General features: G+C 34.5%; 1 protein-coding gene across 1 annotated transcript in view; it reads left to right on the top strand.

Moving 5' to 3' along the window:
• Positions 1 to 25,429, top strand: part of LOC128554411 (uncharacterized) — a gene marked incomplete at its 3' end in the record, with an annotated part of 46,551 nt that extends 21,122 nt beyond the window's left edge. Inside the window, exons 2-3 of the mRNA XM_053535693.1 lie at positions 10,475 to 10,515; positions 24,976 to 25,429. Coding sequence (XP_053391668.1) covers positions 10,488 to 10,515; positions 24,976 to 25,429 — 482 coding nt within the window. The remainder of the gene's footprint in view (positions 1 to 10,474; positions 10,516 to 24,975) is intronic.
• Positions 25,430 to 25,766: the final 337 nt, after the last annotated feature.

Below are 25,766 nucleotides of genomic sequence, written 5' to 3'. Positions count from 1 at the left end.
TCTAATATTCGTCTTGCAGGTTCCCTTGTAACAACCTTCGTCTTTTTGGAAACAACCCATAATTACCCGAAACCGAATACGAAAGTAGGATCACGTGAGATTTTCTGATAAACGTTAAAACACAAGCTATAATTGTTGAAAGCAAATTTGGCTATAGCAACAATAAACGTTGCATACCTTAAGCAAATATAATGGATATGACATAAAATTAAGGTAAGACAATATTTTTATGAATTTCCATGAATTTAATATGTAGAACAGTAAATTGGTTTGCCAGAAAATGTGTATTTTACTTGGGAACATTTAGGTCGGATCTAGAAATTTTTATACTATAGAAAGACCACAGGTACTCGGTTGCATTATTGGTAGGTTTTGTTAATGGAATTTTACCGAACGTTTGATGGTCAGCGTTGCCTGTGTTCAAAAGGTTGAACTGTTTATTGAGAATTCCCTTTTTAAAGAATCATAAAATTTCTAGTCATATGAATATAAAACTGAATCAACGGAAGTGACGTAACGGGTATAAAATTACTAATTTTACCACCCGTTATAGAATTGGCATATGTCCCATCCTAGTTGGTTTGCAATTGTTTAACTTCATTTGAGCTAATAAAACCGAGTTGTTTGTTTCGGACAACATGGTGGAGTAGGTTGAGCTGCTAACTGTCTATGTTCCCACAAATGCTGACAGAAAACGGAAGATATATAAATAGATAAACAAAAGATATTATAAGATGTATATAAATCAATAATAGATATAACTCAAGTATTGATTACTGTTTGTACTTACATATAATTTGCCAAAAGTATGCATTGAAAGTTAAGAACGTTCGTAGTACATCTAGAAACTGCCAAAGCAATTTCTCTTTATATGTGTTAGAAATGCTGTTTTATCAGACATGGCCATATGGATCCAAAACAAATATCATCAGAGAATTTATATACAGTGGTAGACAATACCTCGTAATTACGAAATAATCATCTCGGAATAGCGAGAAAGTGTCTCGCTTTAATGAGATCGGAGGGACTATATTATTGTAAACGGATTCAAATCAATAACTTAAGAACTTTGTTACCTAGCACATTCAAAGTCTATAGGCTTATTGGTATTTGTAAGCAAAGGGGTCCGACACGTGTGGGTCACTTTAATATGGCATAATAAATAGTCCTAAGCCACTTAGGGGCAAAAACATGGGTCACTAGATATATAACTGTGACCAGGAAAATTGCTCTCTATGGGCCCTTTAACTAGCTCACTCTACAAAACCCCCAAAAATTTTTAACACGCTTCATTGCATCCAATGTTTCTTTCTATGAATTATAGGGCTATGCATTGCAATTCATGAAAACACACAACTTTAATCCATGCCTTAAACGATGTTCATTTTGTCAAGCTTTGTATGTCACAATAACGAATCAATTTCGATCCATTTACACGCGCTCAGCATTAAGAGGTTAGTGCTAGGACTGGTCAACCCGGTGTCAGTATGTGACTGGGTGGGATATTCCAGTGAGGCAGCACTTTAAAGTTGGGCATTGTGCTCACTGCTACAAGTTGGCACCGTCGTTTATATGGCTGAAAAATTGTTGAAAAAGACGTTAAACCCGAACACACACACACATTATGAAAAACATTTGTGCTTAGTGTATTAAAATCCCTTCATGAATGGTAGAGTTATTGATCATACAGGAAAATCAAAGGCCTGAAGGGCCTGAGTCGGCTAATGATTGATGTACTGACAGTATAGTCTACCAGTTTCAGTTTGTTTTTAGTTTTTTTTCCCCAACTAAAGAGAGATTTTGTTACAATAAATGAAATGAACATTCGGTCGATGCCTAGTAAAACTTTGATTGACATTATACAAGTATTTAAACCCAATATATATTTCTCTAAAATTGAAGAGTGGTTCGCAGAAAAAAAATGTTGAAAGTACAAACTACAATTTGACAGCTGACACTAAGATACTGCCCATGACTTTATATATTTTTCCAGTAAACATTTGCCTCCGGCATTGCCAAAAGAGGCAATTATCGGCTGGTATATATTCGCACATGATAAAATTTGAATATGACAATTTATAATATTAAAATTTTACAGCGCGGATTGCCACATACAATTTGTAACGGATGGACGAAAGAACTGATATTTTACAGATATTATATTGGGCCTGGCGATAGCCTTGTCATATGTTAGGTATTGTTCAATCATATTATAAGTGATGTCAATTTAAAGTTTATTTACTTTTGCGTTTAGAGATACATGTATGTAAATGTTGCTGAGTGTCAATATATAGTGTAACCGATATTAATAAATGCAGTTCTTTTTTAGTTGAAACTATCATTTATTCTATTTCAGACTTGTTAACCCCTTAAAAATCATGTCTGTTATCCCGAAGTCCATGCACTTACAATTATTCATTTTGATTCATGTAGACAGACAGGCCCAGACTGGGCAGAAAAGTGTTTGAGCCATTTTTACGTGATCGGTAGCAGGGTGGGTGTGGGGAGGGGTGTTTCTTTCCGCTTTAAATTGCACAGATTTTGAAATGGGCATTGCGGCAGGTGGTAAAATGGCAAATGTATCAAACTGTAAAGTGGCAATATGGGGGAAGGGTGTGGGAGGATACCCCCTCCTGCAAGTAGGGTTTGGGGTATTACCACAAGAAATTTTTGAATATGTAGACCCTTGATACAGCCTTTGGTGCGATTTTAACTGAAAATCTTCTGTTTCAATTTCTAAATATTACCTAGGTTCTTTCTAGTATTACAATATCCAAAGTATGACTGTCACTTCATCTTTTTACTTTCAGATCATGCCTCAGGACTAGAATATGAGTCTGATATAGATTATATGTAGGTGTAATAAAAATAAATTCTAGAATCATTTCTTTTACAATAATATCTATCATGTATGTTACTTGAATGTTAAAATTTCATAGCACAGCTCGATATTTACCCAAAATATTATATCCGGATACGATTACACTTTTCTCCAGTTTCAGCAATATATTTTACAAATTGTGATGATACGAAGACATTTAGCAGCAATTGGCAGTATCTGACATTGAAGTTTACGGTTAAATTACCTCTTATTTAAATCTTTTCATAAAAACGTTGTTTCGTTTCGTCAAAGCAGCCAGACATAGACGATCTACTTTCGATTTCAAAAACTACAAGAAAATACAAATTAATGTTTCGCCGATTTGTTTATTTCTCGAAAAATAAGAAATAAAATCATTTTTAGCTCGACTATTCGAAGAATAGTCTAGCTATTCTACTCACCCTGGCGTCGGCGTCGGCGTCGGCGTCACACCTTGGTTAAGTTTTTGCATGCAAGTACATACAGCTATCATTTAAAGTCATATAGCTTTGAAACTTATTTATTCTTTTTCTAGGTCAATTACCAACCTCACTGGGTCAAGTTCCATAACTCTAATATGTATTTTGAGCAAATTATGCCCCCTTTTGGACTTAGAAAATTCTGGTTAAAGTTTTACATGCAAGTTACTATCTCCAAAACTAATGTAGATATTGAATTGAAACTTCACATGTGTCTTCGGGGTTATAAAACTAGTTGATAGCAGCAAGTCCCATAACTCTGACCTTCATTTTGGCCAAATTATGCCCCCTTTTGGACTTAGAAAATTCTGGTTAAAGTTTTGCGTGCAAGTACATACAGCTATTACCAAAAGGCATATAGATTTGAAACTTATTTTTTCTTTTTCTAGATCAATTACCTACATCACTAGGTCAAGTCCAATAACTCTGACATGTATTTTGGCCAAATTATGCCCCCTTTTGGACTTAGAAAATTCTGGTTAAAGTTTTGCGTGCAAGTACATACAGCTATTACTAAAAGGCATATGGATTTAAAACTTATTTTTTCTTTTTCTAGATCAATTACCTACCTCACTGGGTCAAGTCCCATAACTCTGACATGTATTTTGGGCAAATTATGCCCCCTTTTGGACTTAGAAAATTCTGGTTAAAGTTTTACATGCAAGTTACTATCTCCAAAACTAATGCAGATATTGAATTGAAACTTCACATGTGTCTTCGGGGTTATAAAACTAGTTGACAGAATCAAGTCCCATAACTCTGACATGTATTTTGGGCAAATTATGCCCCCTTTTGGATTAGAAAATTCTGGTTAAAGTTTTACATGCAAGTTACTATCTCCAAAACTAATGCAGATATTGAATTGAAACTTCACATGGGTCTTCGGGGTTATAAAACTAGTTGACAGAATCAAGTCCCATAACTCTGACATGTATTTTGGGCAAATTATGCCCCCTTTTGGACTTAGAAAATTCTGGTTAAAGTTTTACATGTAAGTTATTATCTCCAAAACTAATGCAGATATGGAATTGAAACTTAACATGTTTCTTCGGGGTTATAAAACTAGTTGATAGCATCAAGTCCCATAACTCTGATATGCATTTTGGTCAAATTATGTCCCCTTTCGAACTTAAAACTCTTTTGATATTTAACATATTGGGTAATAATTTCCTGCTTCTGTGACAATATTTCGAATAGTCGAGCTTGGCTGTCTTACGGACAGCTCTTGTTAATATCAGTAGTAACTAAACAAACCAATAAGAGCTTCTTCTTCCGATAATTTATCCGTTTACTGACTGCAAAATTCAACCCACGCAAAGTCGTAGAAGCGTTGTTATAAACAGGTCACGCGTGTTCGCCGACAAGTGTCCAGAATGTAGTTAGGATTCATCCGCGAAGTCTCGCGGAAGAATTAACGTACTGCACATATCTTATTCGGGTCATTTAAAATGAAACTGTCATAATTTAATTTCATCGATGTGGTAAACTCTTTGATAAGAGACATTCAAATGCTTTCAGAGGTACCCACTCAATAAAATACTAGCAGTATGTTCTGGAACTATATTTTGTCTTTCGCTATATGTTACGCAAGCTTTGTAAGCCTGCGCATTTCATAAAATGCACAGCGCAATAAATTTGTTATTTGCGCAATGATTTTAAAGATTATTTTTTGAAACGGACAGGGTAACAAATGGATAATTTGGCTAATAAGTTAATATGCAGTTTTTATTTGAATTTGTGAACATCATATTTGCTAGTTTGTGACAAAAGGGCATAAAATTCGTCACCATAATCATATGCGCAAATGTATTACCAAATCACGCAGAATCGTTATGCGTGTTTATGCTTAATGAGTTACCGCGGAAGAAAATACGTGGCTTTATTCGAGTATTGCACAAGAACAAGTCATAAATATGACAGATTACATCGTATATTGGTCATAGCAAATAGGATTGACATAAATGAACTTCATTCGATCAATGAACTCTTTGAAATTAGAGACAATCTAATGGAACTACATCACTTCGCTGTGTTGTGAGGCCATTTAAGAATGAGAAATCGGGCGATAGCAAGGACTCGTCAAACGCTTGACAGCGTTTATCCGACTCAAAAAACCTATCGACCTTTGACTTCCAAGTATGGCCTGGACCTTTGAGCTAGGGGTCTGGATATTGCTCACGACACATTGTCTTATCATAGGGTACGTTTATGCCAAGTAATATTAAAATCCCTTAAAGGAGTGTTGAGTTTCAGACCGGACAGTAAAATAGCCCTTTTGCCCTTTGACTTTCAAGTGTGACCTTGACCGTACAGCTAAGGATGCGGGTTTGCGCATAACACGTTGTCTCATTCAGGGGTATATTTGTACCAACTGATATTTAAATCATGTTTTTTCATAAAAAAAAGTTATGGACCGGACAAATCATTCAGGGGAATATTTGTACCAACTGATATTTAAATCATGTTTTTTCATAAAAAAAAGTTATGGACCGGACAAAAAAACAAAACATATTGACCTTTGATCTCCAAGTGTGACTTTGACCTTTTTGCTAAGGCTCTGGGTATGAGCATGATATGTCGTCTGATTATGGGGAACATTTATGCCAAGTAATGTTGTGATCCCTTGATCTGGACCGGACACGGAACAGACCCTGTTACGGCAATGTTAACATTTGACTGCAAAATGTGACTCAGCTTTGAGCTAGAGTCTGAAATTTGTGCATGACACATCGTAATATTATGGGTATCATTTTTGCCCAGAAATATTAAAATCCCTTCATGGATGGCAGAGTTATGGACCGGACAGGGGAAAAGTCCTGTTGACGTTTGACCTCCTTGTGTGTCCTTGACCTTTGAGCCAGGGGTCCAGGTTTTGCACATGACACGTCGTCTCATCATGGGAAACATTTGTGCGAAGTAATAATAAAATCCATTGATGAATGACAGAGTTATGGACCGGACACGAAATTGCGGACGGACGGACGGAATGACGGACAGTCGGGCGGAAAGCGCAATCCTATAGTTCCCGAAACTGTTTTTTTGTAAACCAGTCTTATCATGCCGTAGTGCTTGACCCATGTTTATCAATGCTTACGAAAGAACGAGTGCATATTTTTCGATGCAAATCTAATAATCTTTTTATTACATACGCATTTGTACTTAAAATTGTTACATAAGTGATATAAATTTGTTCTTAAGCATGAGTAAAACTGAAAATATCTTCGTTAAAGAATTTTTAAACGTGACGAGATACATGACACTAACGTCACAAATGACGTCACACACCCGATTTGAAATTTGGACGTCAATATGGAAAAATATTGACGTTTTAGGTTCCATTGAAATTTAACGGAGTAAATAAATGAGTATGTTATAAATACAAACATGTTACATTTCTACAGATCTATCAAATAATAAAACAAAACAGAAATAATATCTTTGAGATACATAAAACATTTACAATTATTTCCCATTCCATTTTGCTTATTAAATTGTTTTGTATGTCAAAAAGTGTATCCACTTTGCATGATAAGACGCTAAAGGTGAGAAAAAATGTAAAGTTAACACCATATGAAAATAAAAAGAGAGAAAGAAAGAATAGAGTATTATCAGTATACCTTTAAGTAGTTTATTTTCAATATTTGTTGCATGTGTCTCTGTGCTGTACGTGGTAAGGATACATATTATAGATTTAAGAAAGACTATTTCTTTAAATGATTATCAATTTTATTTTGCATAATTGCTATTTCTTTTTCTAGACGAATTCTGATATTTAAATAGGATAAAAACTGGTCGAATACGGGAACCTTTTGTTTATTTTTCAATAAAATATTTCATCAAATAAATCCTCACATACAAAATGCCAAATTTTATATAGTGGAAAGGACCGATATTCCCTTTGCTGCAAGAAAGTTACTTAATCTGTTCCACAAAATTTGAACATGATTACACTCCCAAAATAGGTGTTCTATACTTTCTACTTACATGTTACAAAAATCACATAAGTTTGTTCTAGACAATTTCACTATGAACAAATACTTACTCATAGTTGGAACTATTCCCATTAAAAATTTATACTGGATGTTTACTATTTTTGTGTCTATCGTTGCTTTAAAAATTCATAAACTATGTTCCATTTTGTGTTATTGTTTTCAAGAATAGTTCCCCATTTCTTTTCAGATTTTATTTCTTGTTTTAGTTTTATTGTTTGGTAAATAGTATTTTGTTTGGTGCTTTAGCTTAGCAGATTGTCTGTAGGAGTGTAAATAATGTTTTCTTTTTCAAGTGACTTTTTTAGGTCTGGCTTAATGCTGGGGATAATTTGATAATTTTTTAGGAATTCATTATTTTTCAGACTGTATAAGTACTTGAATTGTTCAAAAGAATAAAAATCATTTTTCCTTTAATCAAATAAATATTCTAAATATTTTATTCCTGTTTCATGCCATTCTTCATAATAAAACAATTTATTTCCATTCCTTAGGTCAGAATTATTCCAGATTATCTGTTTTCCACTTATATCATTTAATTTAACCCTTTTAATGGTATGCCATGCATTAAGAACATTTTGAAGAAATACATTGTTTGTACATATTTTTTCAATGTCTTTATCATGTAAATTACATTCAAATACTAGCTTTCCCCCTGCTGTGTTCAGAATTGCATTGTAAAATGTACACCAAAGCACACTTTCGCTATTACACATAAATCGTTTTACCCAACATGTTTTTATTGAGTTCAAAAAACACTTAATACATCTATTATTTTTATTTTCAGTCCTCTCTCATAATCAAGTTGTAGTACATCTCGTTTATTCTTTTCCAGTTTGTTTTTCCATATTAAACTATACATTGTTTCTATCATTTCCTTTAATTTTTCTTCAGATGGAAACTGTAATGGGATATATAAGTTTCGGTAATGCAAAGGTTTTTATCACTGTAATTTTTCCTAGTAATTTATAATTATATATCAGTTTGTTATTGTTGTTTCTGAAACAAGTTTGCCATTGTTCTTACAAGCCACTATAAATCATAAAATGCAGATTATTTTTATTAAAATATCTGTTCGCGTATTCTTTATAAAGAATATGGAAATTCGTGAAATTGGTGTCACCATTCAAATTTAGTTTTGTCAGGCTTTTACTTTAAGAATGATTTAAAGGAATGAAGGATTGCAGAGGAGTAGTTGTTATGATTGTGATTCAGAATCAGAAGATTCAGTTTCAAATATCGTATCCTGGCTATAGCTTACCGACCCATCATTAACATTTAAAATAATGAAAATTGTATAGGTATTGCTCTATTTTGTGTAATCTGTGAGAAGATGACCTGTGTTGGAAAAGATAAATGCAACTCATAAAGTGTTTTCTCGCTGCACGCAATACTTTTTTGAAACAATAGTGATTCACGGAGAACATGTTGTTTTTTTTCAAAGTTGAAAACCTGGTTATTAGATTAGCGATGTGATTGGATGGGTGTATGGGCGGCGTCAAGATTTGGTTTCCGTTCAATAACTTGCGCAGTGGTCTTAGGCGTTGACTACATTCAAAATCTTTATAAAATTACAACAGTAGGTAGACACTTATTTGGCTTCAAATAAAATAGTGTTTCTAAAGACATACTTGCAGCTGTTAACTACGGATAATCAATTTTTGAACATATTTCATCAAGTAGCTCTAATTGTAATTGTAGTAGATCAAGTTCTAACACTAGTAGATAGCATCACACAACTGCTCATTTTTAAAAGGATCTAATTTGTTTAAAATATTCAATGACAATGTACTCTTAATATGAAACCCCTTGATTTAATGCCGTCTGCATTTCCTGTCGTATTGTTTTGCACGAAAGGCGCAAAAGGTTTACCATCTAAAAGTATTCAACTATGGATTGGATGCATATGGCATATTAAATGACATACTTAATTCTTAACGCAAAATCTCATAAATCTTCACAAAAGATTGCAACCATGTACCACCAGATCCCCACCATTTTGATTCAAAATAACTACGAGTTTATCTTTTAGACTTCACACGGGTGATAAACGCGCAATCCAATTCCCGCGGGGAATACGCTTAAAATGGGTTGCGCAACGTTCGGTGCCGGTGTTGCGCGTAAAAAAGGACGAAATTGAGGTATGTGAAGGTATGATTTTGCTTAGTATGAGACAAGAATAAATTTTCTCGAAAAAAGCAAAATGCTATTCGACACAAATATGATAATACATCATATGTGTAAAACATCTGGTTTGTAATTTATGATTCGGCTCTATTATCACAAAAACTCAGGCGACACAAAGAGTGAAAAAAATATGAAATCAACAAAAATGGAAGTTTCTGACCTCATATGCCTAATCTGAGGACATCTGATGCTTTTTATGATAACTCAACTATTATAAAGTAACGAATATCAAAATTATTTGCTTCAAAACCTGCTTACGGGGACATAATTGACAAAAAATCATCGGGAATGGGGTTGCGCCCCGGTAATGGAGTTGCTCGAATAAATCATAATGTATATAATGTATATGCGCAACTCCATTCCCGGGGCGCAACCCCATTCCCGATTATTTTTAGCCAATCTTTCCCCCAAAAGCAACATTTCATTCAAGTGTATGTAATATTCATGACTGTTTTACACGTGTTTGATAATCAGAAGCGTCACATTTCCAGAAAGAAGGCACAAGAGTTAGAAAATTTGCATTTTTCATGATTCCATGCTTTTTTGACAGTTCGAGCCAGCAGTTTTCGTGATAACAGAGCTGATTCTTAAATTAAAAAGTTGGTATTTCACAAATATGATCTTTATTCATTTTTTGTGTCGAATAGCATTTTGCTTTTTTTCGAAAGCACTCGTAAATGTGTTATTATTTACAAAAACAAAAACCCACCTACCTCGATTTTGTATATACTGATGCGCAACACCAACACCGGAAGTCGCGCAACCCATTTTTAGCGTATTCCCAGTGGGAATTGGATTGCGCGTTTACCACCCGTGCTTCAGCAAACATGGCCGCAACGTTCCGCAAAAGCTGCCTTATTTTGATTCGCCCCGCCCGATCCGCTAACAAGAAGTGTGAAACCCCTAATTTTTACTACTTTTATCTGTGATCTCAACATTTATTCTGTTTCCTGTTTCAGAAATATTGATACCATGGCGTCGTCTGTCCAGAGAGGCGTTAGTAAGTACAGTATTTTTCTTTATGCACACTTAAATCATCATGATGATAATTGCGTAAACATTACTTCTACTAGGTTCCATGGTAATTTAAATTGACACGCTTCAAGAAATTTGTCGTCTTTTAGTTATTGTAAATAAAATGTACATTTAGTTCCAAGCAGTACATGTCATGTTCTTACAAAAATGAAAGTATAATAGGTAAAATTTGTAGGAAAGAAATGTGTTGTGTTAGACGCGAAGTAGACAGAATTTTGCTCACAGAATGTAAACTTGATTGCGGCAAATTTATGAGTTGGTTAATATTTTATTGTTTGGTTTTGCGTTTTTAGCTCACATGTCACAAAGTGACAAGGTGAGCTTTTGTGATCGTGCAGCGTCCGTCGTCCGTCCGTGCGTCCGTTCGTGCGTCCGTGCGTAAACTTTTGCTTGTGACCATTCTAGAGGTCACATTTTTCATGGGATCTTTATGAAAGTTGGTCTGAATGTTCATCTTGATGATATCTAGGTCAAGTTCGAAATTGGGTCACGTGCGTTCCAAAACTAGGTCAGTAGATCTAAAAGTAGAAAAACCTTGTGACCTCTCTAGAGGCCATACTTTTCAATGGATCTTCATGAAAATTAGTCAGAATGTTCATCTTGATGATATCTAGGTCAGATTTGAAACTGGTTTACGTGCGGTCAAAAACTAGGTCAGTAGGTCAAATAATAAAAAAAAACCTTGTGACCTCTCTAAGAGGCCAAATTTTTCATGGGATATGTATAAAAGTTGCTTTGAAATTTCATCTTGATGATATCTAGGTCAGATTCGAAACTGGATCAACTGCGGTCAAAAACTAGGTCAGTAGGTCTAAAAATAGAAAAACCTTGTGACCTCTCTAGAGGCCATACTTGTGAATGGATCTTCATGCAAATTGGTCAGAATGTTCGCCTTGATGATATCTAGGTCAAGTCCGAAACTGGAACATGTTTAATATCTAGGTCAGTAGGTCAAATAATAAAAAAAACCTTGTGACCTCTCTAGAGGCCATATATTTCATGGGATCTGTATGAAAGTTGGTCTGAATGTTCATCTTGATGATACCTAGGTCAAGTTTGAAACTGGTTCAACTGTGGTCAAAAACTAGGTCAGTAGATTTAAAAATAGAAAAACCTTGTGACCTCTCTACAGGCCATACTTGTGAATGGATCTTCATGAAAATTGGTCAGAATGTTCATCTTGATGATATCTAGGTCAAATCCGAAACTGGGTCATGTGCCTTCAATATCTAGGTCAGTAGGTCAAATAATAAAAAAAACCTTGTGACCTCTCTAGAGGCCATATATTTCATGGGATCTGTATGAAAGTTGGTCTGAATGTTCATCTTGATGATACCTAGATGAAGTTTGAAACTGGGTCAATTGTGATCAAAAACTAGGTCAGTAGGTCTAAAAATAGAAAAATCTTGTGACCTCTCTAGAGGCCATACTTTTGAATGTGCAAGTTTGTAACCTGCACATCAAGTTCATCACTTTGATTTTGGTGGAATAATTATAAGCGAAGGTTTGTTTCTTTTCCATTTCCGGCACATTTAATCACCATGTTTACACATATTTAGCTCTTGTTTGGTTTGCATGTGTTTTAGGATCTAGATAAAGTTAACCGTAGTTTCCATGATTTATGAGTTTAAGCTCACTTGAGCACCAAGTGCTCGTAATGAGCTTTTAGGATTGTTCAATATCAATTTTTAAAGATACAGTTTCGAGAACAGACAGCCAATTTCAACCAGATTTCACAGGAATGCTTTTTGGGGGCGGTCCTCTTACAGATCTAGGTCACCAATGCAAAATTTTGGTTGTCATTGCAACCGAAAGATAAAAAATAAAAAATCTCCTCCTCAGAAATACCTGACGGTAATCAATTATTATATCTGACGATAATCAATTTGCTAAATCTCTGGACACTCTAGGTGAATTTTTCAAATCCAGAAATTACCCAGACAGTGTAATAGATGCTGCATTTAACAAGATGCATAATGTTACACAAGACGAAACTCTGAAATACAATAACAATTCTGATCAGGTTGATATTGTGCCTTTTGTTACGGAATATAATCCCTCCCTCCCTAACATTGGTAGTATCATACATAAAAACTGGGATTTATTTAAACTATCGCCAAATGTCTCAGTCCAACAGTTGCATTCCTGTAGACCCGTGTTAGCATACAAACGTAGTAAAAATCTTAAAGACTTCCTTGTAAAGTCTAGATATTCTGCAATGCCCCCTACCCCCATCAGCGCCCGTTCCAGGAAATGCTACCGACCTAGATGTACACATTGTAGCAAGATAGTAGAAACTGATGAATTCGTTAGTTCTTCTAATTCTTCTGTGTATAAACTTAGATTTAATACAGACTGCACATCATCAAATGTCATTTATGTCATAACTTGTAAAAAGTGCAACATGCAGTATGTGGGTCAAACACGACAACAGGTTTCTAAACGTATGAACAGTCATAAATTTGACATTAACAATTTCAGCGATCCAGCATATGCTAGTAGTGTGGCTGCCCATTTCAACAGTACTCATCACAATTTAGATGATTTCAGTTTTTTACCAACTGAAATTGTTGGTAATGATTTAGATAGGTTATTACGTGAAACGTCCTGGATTCACCGGTTAAAATACCGTGCACCCATCTGGCATGAACACCAGCGTAATGTTTATTGTGTGATTACAGTTACGGACTAACATTTAAATAGGGTCTTATATACTAACTTTTTCAAAATATCCCTACAGCTTAAATATTTTCACTGTATAGTATTGTTTTTAATATATTTTCTAACTTTAAAATAATATTAATAATTTTTGTAAAAGTTAAGAATATATCGGCTCTATTTTCCAGCATTTTGATATTTTATTGCCGTTTTATTACCTCCCCTTATTACTGCTTCAAGGGTCCCCTTTTCCGCCGTTTGACTGCATTTTGTCTTTAATCGTATTTTAATGAAAGTTTTTAATTTTTTGATTGTTATTATTGTTATTATACTGTAATTATATATGTGTGGTTAGCTTTTAAATTAATGTTATTTTACTATTTATATAATTATAAGTAGATCTATCGTTAATTCTCGCTTATGCTTCACATGTATACTTCAAAATTTGTCATGTAGATATGTTGGGTTTTATTTTTTCTCTGCTTCATATTGAAGAAATATGTTTTCGATAAATACCCGCCGTATCATTATGATCCGTACCTATATGTACATTAATACAAATATATTCTATATTTGCGCTTTTTGTCACGTTGACGTTCGCGTCCAAACGGACGTGACGTCGTTTGTATTGTACGTTGTTATTTCTGACGCAGACTAAAAGATTCTTTCACTAGTTATAGGTGCAGATGGGAATTTCCGGCCTTGAGGGTAACTGTTTAGGCGGTAACGAGGTTCCTACCGAGTTACCGCCTAAACAGTTACTCGAGAGCCGGATATTCCCATCTGCACCTATAACCAGTGACAGAATCTTTTTCTTGCATACCAATATCAAGATATAAAAATAAAAATAAAGTCAGTCGAACGGCTTTCTTTTTAGAACTATTTCTTATAGCAGCGTATTTAAACAAAGCGCGGGAAACCAACGTCCGTAAACAGGAAAGACGTCATGACGTTTCAAAGACAAATAACAATGTTAAGTTCTGGTTTTGTTTTATCAGTTGCAGCGTAACGTTATGAATTTTTGATAAAATAACGTGTATTGAATCGAGAAATATACTATCAGGAAAAAGAGGAACTGTCAAGGTATTGGATTTTTTTCCCGTTTTTCGAAATAATATATAAATAACTACATAAATTTTCTACATATATGTAGTTCGTAATACACCCCGGGGTGTAAGATGGATTTTTCCAGCACCGGTAAAAATACCGGAAATCCCCGTCTGGTATGCACGAAATAAAGGTCGAAACTAGTAAAGAATGTGTTGTCTTGGTAAATTTAAATCCTTTTGATCTGGCTCGATTTTAAAATATTTACCTTCAAACTACGTTGATTTGTGAAAACAAACAACCACCAGGCGCGGTTTTTTTTGATGACCTACCAAATTCATAAAGGTTAAGGAATATATCATCGAAACAAAGAAATATTTGATAAATGAACAACATCTACATTACATATTCCACCGTACTGTTCCGTACGACTGGATACTTAAAATATTCTCAAACAGTTATTCCCCTTTAAAAATGCCAAAAGTAGGTACGTTCCACATAGCTATGTGAAATTTCAGCACTGGGAAATAATTGTTTCATTGATTTCTTTAAATCTGGGGCAAACCTTTAAAGTTATTTTGATTATTTTAAAAATAATACCGTCATAGAGCGTGGCTAGTTTTCTTTATTGCAATGGTTATTTAAAAAAAAATTAAACATCTTATCCTCTGGAAGCACAATTTGAAAATATTTCACACAAATATTCCTTAGGTGACCAAAATCCTTCATATCATTCACTTATGTAAAATGAGATTGCCAGACGCGGCGGGGACGTTTTCCTTATATGCGATTTTAGTAAAAACAAGAATATTCTTGTCAGACATTGCTGGCTCGAACAAATTGTTCAAGCCAGTTGTGAACGATCTAGGGCCAGCACGGCAGCCTTGTTTAGTTGGATTGTGGCCCTGAAATATGCTTTCTACGCGTATGTTTTCTTTATGCATGCAGTCAAATTTAGCCTACTGATGTTCAGTCTACATGATTGTAAACACCTTGCACATAGCCAATTCCCCTTCATCCGTAGAGAAAGTAAATTACGGACTTGGTACCTGATCAGTAACCGCTTCAGTTAGTTTTCTATCGATGCATGATTGAGCTACATTTTGGTGTATATGTGTGTTAAAATTTAGTTTATTTCCCCACTCCTTAACCATGCATACACACGGACAGCTGATATTTTTTTAAAGAATTTTGTATGCATGATATTTAAAGTAATGTGGAGAACTAACATGTGCTGCGAGACTAGACGGTAGGGTTAGGTAATTCTTGTAGCTCAGAAACCGGTATTTTAGCATATTTTTATTTATAATCGCACTGTGTGTGCGTGTGTATGAGTGCGTGCGTGCGATTGTGTGTGTGTGTGCGCGCGCGCGCGCGAGCCTGCGTCTGTGTAAATTATTGTCCGGGCTGTAACTTCAACATTCATAGGGGGATTTGAAAATAATTTGACACCAATATTGACCATATTGAGAAGGTTTGCAACGCTTATGACCATGCCTCTCAGGTCAAGGTCAAGGTCACAAAATGATGTGTGATTTTTTTCCGTCTCCGGTCCATATCTTTTTGGTACATGGAGGGATTTTGAAGTAAGTTTGCACAAATGTTCATCTAATGCCAAGGGTATGTCGTGTCTAGGACCCGGATCTCTTGGGTCAAGGTCAAGGTCAAGGTCACAATTTGACGTATCGGTTTTCTGCATGCAGTCATTATTTTTGTTTTTGTTATTTATATATGGATTTAGAAGTCATTTTGTGCAAATAAATACTTTAGCCTTAGAATATGCATTGTGCATGATCCGGGTCTCTCGGGTCAAGGTCGAGGTCATTATTTAATTTTTTATTTATTTTGCGTAGACAACTGTATCATTCTTGGGCACGCTTCGGGGGCATTTGTCATTTGACAGCACTTCTTAATGTACATTTGAATAAAAGAGGTCAAAAGGTCATGTGTTAAAACTGATATTTCTCACATAATTTTGCGGTACTGATGCAATGATTCATGAAAAACTACATTATATTTGATTTGAATTACATTAAATAGACCATACACTTGTATCCAATTAATTAAGTATAGACTCGCACTCAAAAACTCATTGTGTGGTCAAATATAAAAGTTAAAGGTCACAGAGTATATATACTGAAAACAATATCTAACCACCATTTGCTAATTTTCCAGTATTTTCCAATTACTGTACACAAATACATTTTTGAAATTCAGCATACCTTCAGACCAAAGTGTTTTAATAACATATAAAATTTCAAAAATAATAAATAACGCAAACATATTCAATTTACTATCTCACCCCATTTGTAAAAATCACAAAAATACACATAAAAGCAGTTTTCAGAAAACGAGTGAATACCATTTATAAGAGTACGGAGTGTTCATACTGATTTTTTTTCTAGAGAATGGTTAGACATCATATGAATAATGAATGCTCTTTTTAGAAAAGGCACGACCAGGAAGTTATTTCATTTTCTTCCCACAGTAACTATTTTCGTTTTTAGTATGCACATGTAAATTTTAAACATTTTTGTTTATTTTTGTGACTTGTCAAAAATGGGTTGAAATCGTAAAATGAATAAGTTTATCTGAAGAGTTGCTTTGATTTTGTTGAAAGTTCGGGTTTTCACCAATAACATATTGTTCTGCGTGTACGCTACATTTCAAAGAATTATTTTATGTTATTTTGAAGATATTGGTTAAATAAATGGTTAGCTGTTTTATTCAGTATCTGTTGTTTATATTGATGTGGTACCATATATAGTTTCAAAACATTTCATTATCAACAGGAGCTTTGTTAGACTAAAATAACAAAAAGGGTATAAACTGGTATAGACAGTCGAAAGAGTTATGCTTCCTGCACTTTGCATCTATATTCCGTACAAGCGTAATATAACATAATAAAGCAATATGGTTCGTTAACGTACAATTCCTTTATGAACCAACCCTTTTAACCGTTTCTTGAAAAATGCTTTAAAATGTATAAAAACGATAAGGTGACTGAGGATGATTGGAAAGTGACAAACAATACTGGGGAAGTTTGCAGTTACTTGCGGAGAACAGGTTTGTACTGGTACAGAGTCCAGGAACACTGGTTAGGTTACTTATTAATTAAATAACAATAACTTCATCAATATCTCAATTTTAGAATAGAACTAAGTAATAACTTAGTTTTTTTTCGTGAAATTTGGGCCAGGATCTTTACACTGTAATATTTACCTATGAACGATGTGAATTCTAAATTTGTACTGATTCGTCCTACTGTCATACGATTTATGAAATAAGGGTAAAAATCGTAATAACAAAATTCCTGAAAGAAAGGGAAAAGACTATATAAAGACAGAAGAAAGTGGAATATATAGAGGATATTTGTTTGTTTTGAGTGAATATGGAGGAACAGATGCTTTAAAATTAGATACTATTTAAAACTAAAATTTGATCATAGTACTGACTTGAAAAATAAGAAGTGAGAAAATTTTCACATTTTCACTCGCGCTACACGCTCGTGAAAATATTTGAAATTTTCTCACTTCTCAGTGAGATATATTCCATATTCACGAAAAACACACAAATTTTCTATTTATCTTATGCTCAATTCCGTTGAGAAATGCATTTTGCAACTGTTTTAATCTCAGCGCGGGAAACAGACGCGCGAAAACAGACATGACGTCAGACGTGCTGTGACGTTATAAAGACGCATGCAACATAAAGTTCCATATTGTTTTATATTTTGCTGCATAACGGTATGAAATTCTCTTTAAGTAAAATAATTTGAATCGAGAAATATACTATAAAGAACAAAGTGCGACTATAATTTTCATCCTGTTTTAAGGAAATAATTTAAAATTCATACACAATGTATGAGGGGGCGGAGCTCATATCTCTCACAGTGTGAAAATATAGATTTCATATTTTCACAGTGTGAGCGATGAGATATGAAAATATTTAACTGATAGAATACAGTATTTCATTAGTTAGCATAAAATAAATATATATTATAACGTAAAAACCATAAAACCATAAAAATACCTATCACTTGTAGTAAAAAGTGGGGTAACATATCTTTTATGACCCGGCTTGAAACAACACTGACCGGATATTGTTTACCCCTAGGCAATATTGTAATACAGAATAAATGTCAAAGGGTAATTTTAAGATTATTGTTTCAATTAAATTATTTTATGCAAAATGTGATTGTGTGCAATCTTGGGACTAGAACAAATTATAGATATCGCAATTTTTTAAACGAATGATTAAAGAATGTACCAAAAACATGCATTAATTTAAGAATACAGAATAATATATACAAAGGAGGTTCGGAAAGAAGCAGAGTTATCAGTTCATCAAGGCTATCTTTCAAATTAAAGTTTGGTCATATTATGAGTAATAGAAAATGTTTGTTTTTTATTTTTGTTTCAAAATTATTAAAAATTCCCATACGAAGGAAAGAAGATGACCGCGTCGGAGATCGGACCGCCGCGGCAATAAAAAAAGTCTCCAGATCGTTCGGCAAAAAATAATATAGGTATCTGGAAATTAATCATTTTGATCAAGGGGATTTTGATTGTCTCCCAAATTAATCATCGCTATATTTAAGAATGCTTTGAAACTCAATTACTGACAGACTATATTTTACGGAAACACATGAGAATTAGTTGCTTTAAGTATATTTTTTTCGATGAAAAATAAAAGCATTTGTATATTTAATGCGAATTGAACACTAAATCCTCCATAGCGTTATTTTAAACGACAGCGGATCTAGGTTTCGGGTCTCTGAGTACAACAATAAATTTGTTTTAATTTGTCTAATTACAATCTCAGGTTTTTTTGTCAATGTGAAGTTGCCTACAATTCATAGGCTTTGAGCTATAACAATTTGTACCGACAAAGTCAGGCTAGCAGACGACAATATTTTCCGTGACAGCTTCCGAGTACTTACGGATAACGGCGGAAAAAGCCGGAATTTTTTAAGAAATGTTCACTGTACACACTAAAATGCAAAAAGGACCAAACAAACCATTATTAAATTTAAAACAAATTACACATAACGAAAATTGAATAATTTTTCTACATTTTTAGGGCTATCGATTTTTTGATTATTTGCGGAAAATATCTCATTTTGTCTGTTATATTTGAAAAAGTCAGTTTTTTTACCCGTTTCCTACAGAGTCTATATGAATTGAGGTGGGTCTATTTAAAGTCAAAAAGGACCAACCAAATATATAAATATTTTTAAAAAAAAAATATTCATAATATCCGGAATAAATTAAACTTTAATTTGTGGGGTATCGAATTTTTGATTTCCAAATAGAACTTTTTCTAATTAAGTTTAAGTATTTTTTCCTTCTTTGTTTATATAGGCAAATTTATCGATTTTCCGAGATCGATTTTACTAAAAGTTGGTAATGACTGCCCGCCGTTACATAACCGATACTGTTGAAAAACAGCGTTAACCCCCTAAAAACAGTATGTCAGTTACCAGTACTGTCTCCATTTAACACGCATGTGTGCCTCATTGTGACATTTAGTGTTTAACGTTATGGCTCAGACAACTAAAATCTATAAAGGGAGATCATATAAAAAGTGATAGCCTCATAATTTTTACACATTGCAGTTTCTTTCAATGTGTGAAATTTTTATTCTTTGGAAAAGAAATGTTATATGCATGTTTAATCAAGGGAGATAATTAAAAAAAAAAGTTAGCTGGGTAGATTTATTGTCTTTGTACAATGCACTTTTCCTTCATGTCCTTAATCTTTGTATGAAGTTTGTGTTAATAGTATCTCTAGATTGACATTGTCTCAACGTGAATAGATAAAGTACAGGGCTTTTGACCCTAATTTCAGACATTTTTTTTCAATTTCTCATGTCCTATTTTATTTTTGCATAAATTCTAAATGACTAAAAATAGTTTCATAATACATTAGTGATACAATTTTCCAGAAAAGATGTGAGTACATAATCATTGAAATATAAGCTACACAGAAAAGTCGCAAAATCAATAGCATGACATTTTGACCCCTCTAATTTACATACAGCATTGTTTTATTTTCGGAAACAACTATCAAAGTAACCGAGAAGGTTCAAGCTTCAACATAGATATTGTCTCCGAGCATTAACATGCAGGTCCTCTAGCGCACTTTTGTCGCTAAGTCTTAAGATCACCTGACTATTAATTAAACTGCGTTCTTTGAAAATTCCAACGTTGCGTAGTGTGCTAACCGCTGGTATATCGTACCCTTTTTAATGTAACGTTGCGCAGTGTGCTAACCGTTGGTCTATCGTATCTTTTTAATGTTGGACGCGTTTTCCCGGTCCGGGCCTTTTAACTAGGTTTTTTTAAAAAGCGGCTGGCCGGTTTCAAACTTTGGGTCTCACTCTGTAACGTGAGATAAGAATAACCGATTGCATTTAAACTTGGAATATTTGGAGCTTGCATAGAAACGAAGTTTTTAATACATATAGTCAAAAGGGTTAAGGTCAATGTCACCGTTACTAAAATAGAGGAACAGTTTCAGATAATTTGGTATGAAGGTAGCTTGCATAGAGAGGGAGCTTGGGATTACATGTGGGGTCACTAGGGACATATTATTATCATTATAGACCTTTTTACACAGAGCTATCTGCTTAGCAACGGGAAACAATTTTCGCGCTTGCGCACTCTACGTAGGGCAAAAAGACATGATTGCACAATATAAATTACGTTAGAGATATATTGTTTTCTGATCTATTCGATCAATAATGAGTTTGTTTTACAGTAAATATCCGCCGAAAGACAGTGGAAAATATATGTAGATCTTTGCAAACCCACAGCTTTAACTAATTTGCATTATCATTGATGATTTTGGATTAATGGACTATTCATTCAGCAATTTTGATCTCGACAAATTTAGGTTAAGAAAAATGAAAAAAAAAAAGAAGATATTTTCCATGAATTTATAAAGTAATAACGAAGATTTTGTTTTATTTCCTAACGTGACCTCCCATAACTTACCACGTGTCGCAATTAGCTTTCATGATACTTGAAATATAATTAAAAGTCGAAGTTGAAAATAAAATGTTCAATTAATAAAGTTCAGCCTTTGGTTTTGTATCTAATTATACTCAAACGGTGATCAATTCATTCAGTATTCAGAAAATAATAATAATAATAATAATATAATTATCGTCATCGTCATCATCATCATCATAATAAAATTGTTATTTTTTATTTTAACTGTTTTTGTTTTTTTATTTGACATTATCAAAGTGGTTCGAATGGTGAATGCAGCGGTCAAATTTTATAGAGAGGGGCGGGTAGCGGGGAGGGGTGTTCTACACCTACATATTCTTTATCTGTTCTATTCTTTGCGGAATTCAAGTTTATCATAATTATTCTATAAAAACATTTTCGATATGAAAATGATCCAGCATGTAAACATAAAAAATGAAAAAAAAATAGAGATTTATATCAGGTACTTTCTTTCAGTGTGTATAGTTATAGTCATTGATTTGATAAATATCATACGAAGTTAGATTTTTTTTGTAATACACTTTCATCGTTTTAAAAGGAAATGTCCATTAAAGTTCCAAAGTATATTCTTATAGATTTTGAAATACTAGATACCACGTGAAATGTTTATTTTTTGGTTCACAAAACAGCTCCGCCACGTAATATATTAATCTGAGTGCGTTCTTTTAATGGCATTGATGAATTTAATCAAACTTGCACAAAACTTGTGTCACCATAAGATCTTGATTCCTTTCTTGAACTGGCCATATCCCATTATAGGTTCCAGAGTTATGGTCCCTGAAAGGGCCAAAATTAGCTATTTTGACCTTGTCTGCACAATAGCAGCTTCATTTATGATTTGATTTTAACCAAACTTGCACACTTGTATCACCATAAGATCTCGATTTCTTTTTATACGCCTTAAGGGACGTATTATGTTATTGCCTCGGTGTTCGTCTGTCTGTCTGTCTGTTGGTTAGCAATTTCCCTTCCGCAATGTAACTCTTGAACCCCTTGAAGGATTTCAAAGAAACCTGACACAAATGTTCACCTCATCGAAACGATGTGCAGAGCGGCATTTTCAGATGGCTTAATTCAAGGTCAATGTCACACTTAGGGGTCAAAGGTCATATGACTTTGTTTTGTGTGTATATTGCTCTGCATTTGCGTTGCATTGCAGTGCTCCTGTTTTTATTTGGCAGATCCTTCTTTTGTTCACTTACAGTAATTTTTATGCCCCCACTTTGGGGGGGGGGGGGGGGGGGGGCATATAGATTTGCCCTTGTCCGTCCGTCCGTCCGTCCGTCCTTCCGAGAATGTTGTGTCGCGCCTAGCTCCAAAAGTATTTGACGTAGAGTCACAAAACTTTACAGGAATGTTGGTCAGCATGTGTAGTTGTGCACCTGGGGTTTCGCGTCCCGATTCATTCAGTCATGTAGAAGTTATGGCCCCTGACTTTGTAAAAATTGGTCATTTTAGTGTTGTGTCGCGCCTAGCTCCGAAAGTATATGACTTAGAGTCACAAAACTTTACAGGAATGTTGGTCAGCATGTGTAGTTGTGCACCTGGGGTTTCGCGTCCGGATTCATCCAGTCCTGTAGGAGTTATGGCCCCTGACTTAGTAAAAAATTGGTCATTTTAATGTTGTGTCGTGCATAGCTCCAAAAGTATTTGACCTAGAGTCACCAAAGTTTACAGGAATGTTGGTCAGCATGTGCGGTTGTGCACCTGGGGTTTCGCGTCCGGATTAATTCAGTCTTGTAGGAGTTATAGCCCCTGACTTAGTTAAACTCATGGTAGCTCCAAAAGTATTTGACATAGAGTCACCAAAGTTTACAGGAATGTTGGTCAGCATGTGCAGTTGTGCACCTGGGGTTTCGCGTCCGGATTCATTCAGTTGTGTAGGAGTTATTGCCCCTGACTTAGTTAAAAATTGGTCATTTTAATGTTGTGTTGTGCGTAGCTCCAAAAGTATTTGATCTAGAGTCACCAAAGTTTACAGGAATGTTGGTCAGCATGTGCAGTTGTGCACCTGGGGTTTCGCGTCCGGATTCATTCAGTATTGTAGGAGTTATGGCCCCTGACCTGGGAATAAATTGTCATTTTAATGTCATGTAGTGGGGGCATCTGTGTCCCATGGACACATTTCTAGTTTTTAATTACTTCCCTTTTATGTTACTATAAATAGCTTCTTTAGTAACCTTTTTATTATTGGCCTTAGTTATGATAAACACGTTCAAAGGCGCTTTACATAAGGCAATGAAACTTTGAGTTTTGGTATAGTTTGCATGGAGAGGGAGTTTGAGATTGCAAATAATGTCACTAGGGTCAAGTTATAGGTCGCTATTACTAAACAAAGAAAAACAGTTGTGTTAGAAGTGACCGAATGTAATGAAACTTGGTGTGTAGATGATTTTCGGAGTGCATATGGGGCCCCTAGGATCAAGGTCAAGGTCTTCGTTACTAAAAGTAGAAAACATAATTATTAATTATTGACCCGAGTTAGAAATAACGTATGGCAATGTAAGATCTATGCGTTTGTACTTCAGAATAGTTCAACAGAATTAGGTTTAAACACCAAGGGTAACCGCCTCGGTAGCCTAGTGGTAGAGCGTCCGCTTCGAGTGCGGGAGGTCGTGGGTTCGATCCCCGGCCGCGTCATACCAAAGACGTAAAAAATGGTACTATTAATGGCATTAAGGGGATAGTGCTAGGACTGGTCAGCCCGGTGTCAGTATAATGTGACTGGGTGGTGTATCATGCCACGTGTCTACGGCGTGATATTCCAGTGAGGCAGCACTATATAGCTGGGCATTGTGCTCACTGCTACAAGTAGACACCGTCGTTTATATGACTGAAAAATTGTTGAAAAAGACGTTAAACCCGAACACACAAACACCAAGGGTACAACAATAGTGCACTAGCCTCTTATAAAATTAAAGTAGTTTAGTTAAATTGACATATTCCTAAATTTTTCGATTATCAAAAGGCGATAGGGCTTCAAAGTTTACAAGTATTAATGTTTAATGTTTTAAAGGGACTGGCCTCCAGATCGTTCGGCAACAAAAAAAATATTTTTTTAGATATCTGGAAATAAATGCTATATTTCTTAAGAAGGCTTTAAAACTTAATTACTGACAAACTATATGTTACGGAAACACATGAGAATTTGTTGTTTTTACTACTTTTTACGATGAAAATCGAAAAGCGTTTGTAACGCTTTACTCCAGGTAAACTGTCTCGATTATAAATATCTATATTTTGAAATCATAATTCACTAATTCCGCTGTAGCGCTATTGGTTACGACGACGAGAAGATGTCTTTATTGCCGCGGCGTTTCGGGGTTCGATTCCCGGCACAGTCATCTTTTTTTTCTTGATTTGTTATTTTCTAAATATTTTAGAAACAAAAACTCATATTCTAATGTTCATAATTTGACCAAACTTCAGTTTGAAAGAAAAATTATTTTCAGCCAAATCAGGAGGTCAGTGCCTTTAAAGAAATTTTTCTAGAGGCTTCCTGAGCAAGGATACAAAAAATTGTGATTGAAAATTCTGTCTTCCATCCCTCGTTATTAATGGCGGGAGAGAAAACTAGCGTCTTCTGAACTACTCATTCTTATTTGCTTTACATGACATGCAATACTAATGGCGGACGGATTTCAATTTACAAACTACATTTAACTAAATTGTTGTCAAGTCTATACTTAGTTTCCTTTATTTCAGCGTTTTTTCTGGTTATTAGATTGTCGGCCTCAACGAAAATTAAACCACAGCAGCAAGAAAAGATCTTCGAGTATATTAAGTCCCAACTTCCGTTGTTTAAAAAGCATGTACACACCGTGGAAGAGATTACTTTTTTTGACATCATAGGCATAACAAAAGATGCAAAATCAGACATAAGACTGGAATTCTCTGTCTCTGATTCAAAAGATTTAGAAAACTTCTTCCAGTTTGCTAAATATTCACAACAGCAAGATAAGAAAAATGGTCTGTCATACATTTTCACTACATTTTTTCAAAACCAAGAGATGCAGTTGAAATGTGGATTTCCATCAAGTACAAAAATCAACATATTAGTTGGTATTTCCGAAAAGGAAAAAAAGAAGCTGGCTGCAAATCTTGAGAAGAGACTAGCCAAGATTTCAGAAGAATCTAAAAAGAAAGACAACTCAATGAGGTAAACAATACATATTCATTATAAAACAATTGCCTATGAGGTTATGAACAAAATTTGAAAAAATAGTAATCAGTCTAATGTTTTTCCTGTAATGCCTATATTTATCCTTATCTTGTAAAGAGAAAACCTTTCTAGTAACGCAAGCACATTTTTCATTTTCCAGAAACAAAGACAATTCCACAAATTCAACTTCAAAATCACCTGGAAGACATTCAACGGTTGGCGACGTTGACCTTTCAAATGTAAGCAGAGTTTCTTTATATTTGACGTCAAGATTATATTCAGTTGATATTCGTTTTAACCATCTTGGCTTGTCTTTTTATGAAAATGTATTTAA

The sequence above is a fragment of the Mercenaria mercenaria genome, unplaced genomic scaffold (assembly GCF_021730395.1).
Source record: "Mercenaria mercenaria strain notata unplaced genomic scaffold, MADL_Memer_1 contig_5022, whole genome shotgun sequence".
NCBI lineage: Eukaryota > Metazoa > Mollusca > Bivalvia > Venerida > Veneridae > Mercenaria > Mercenaria mercenaria.
The sequence above is the reverse complement of the archived record's forward strand: the minus strand, read 5'-3'. Positions and strand labels throughout refer to the sequence as shown.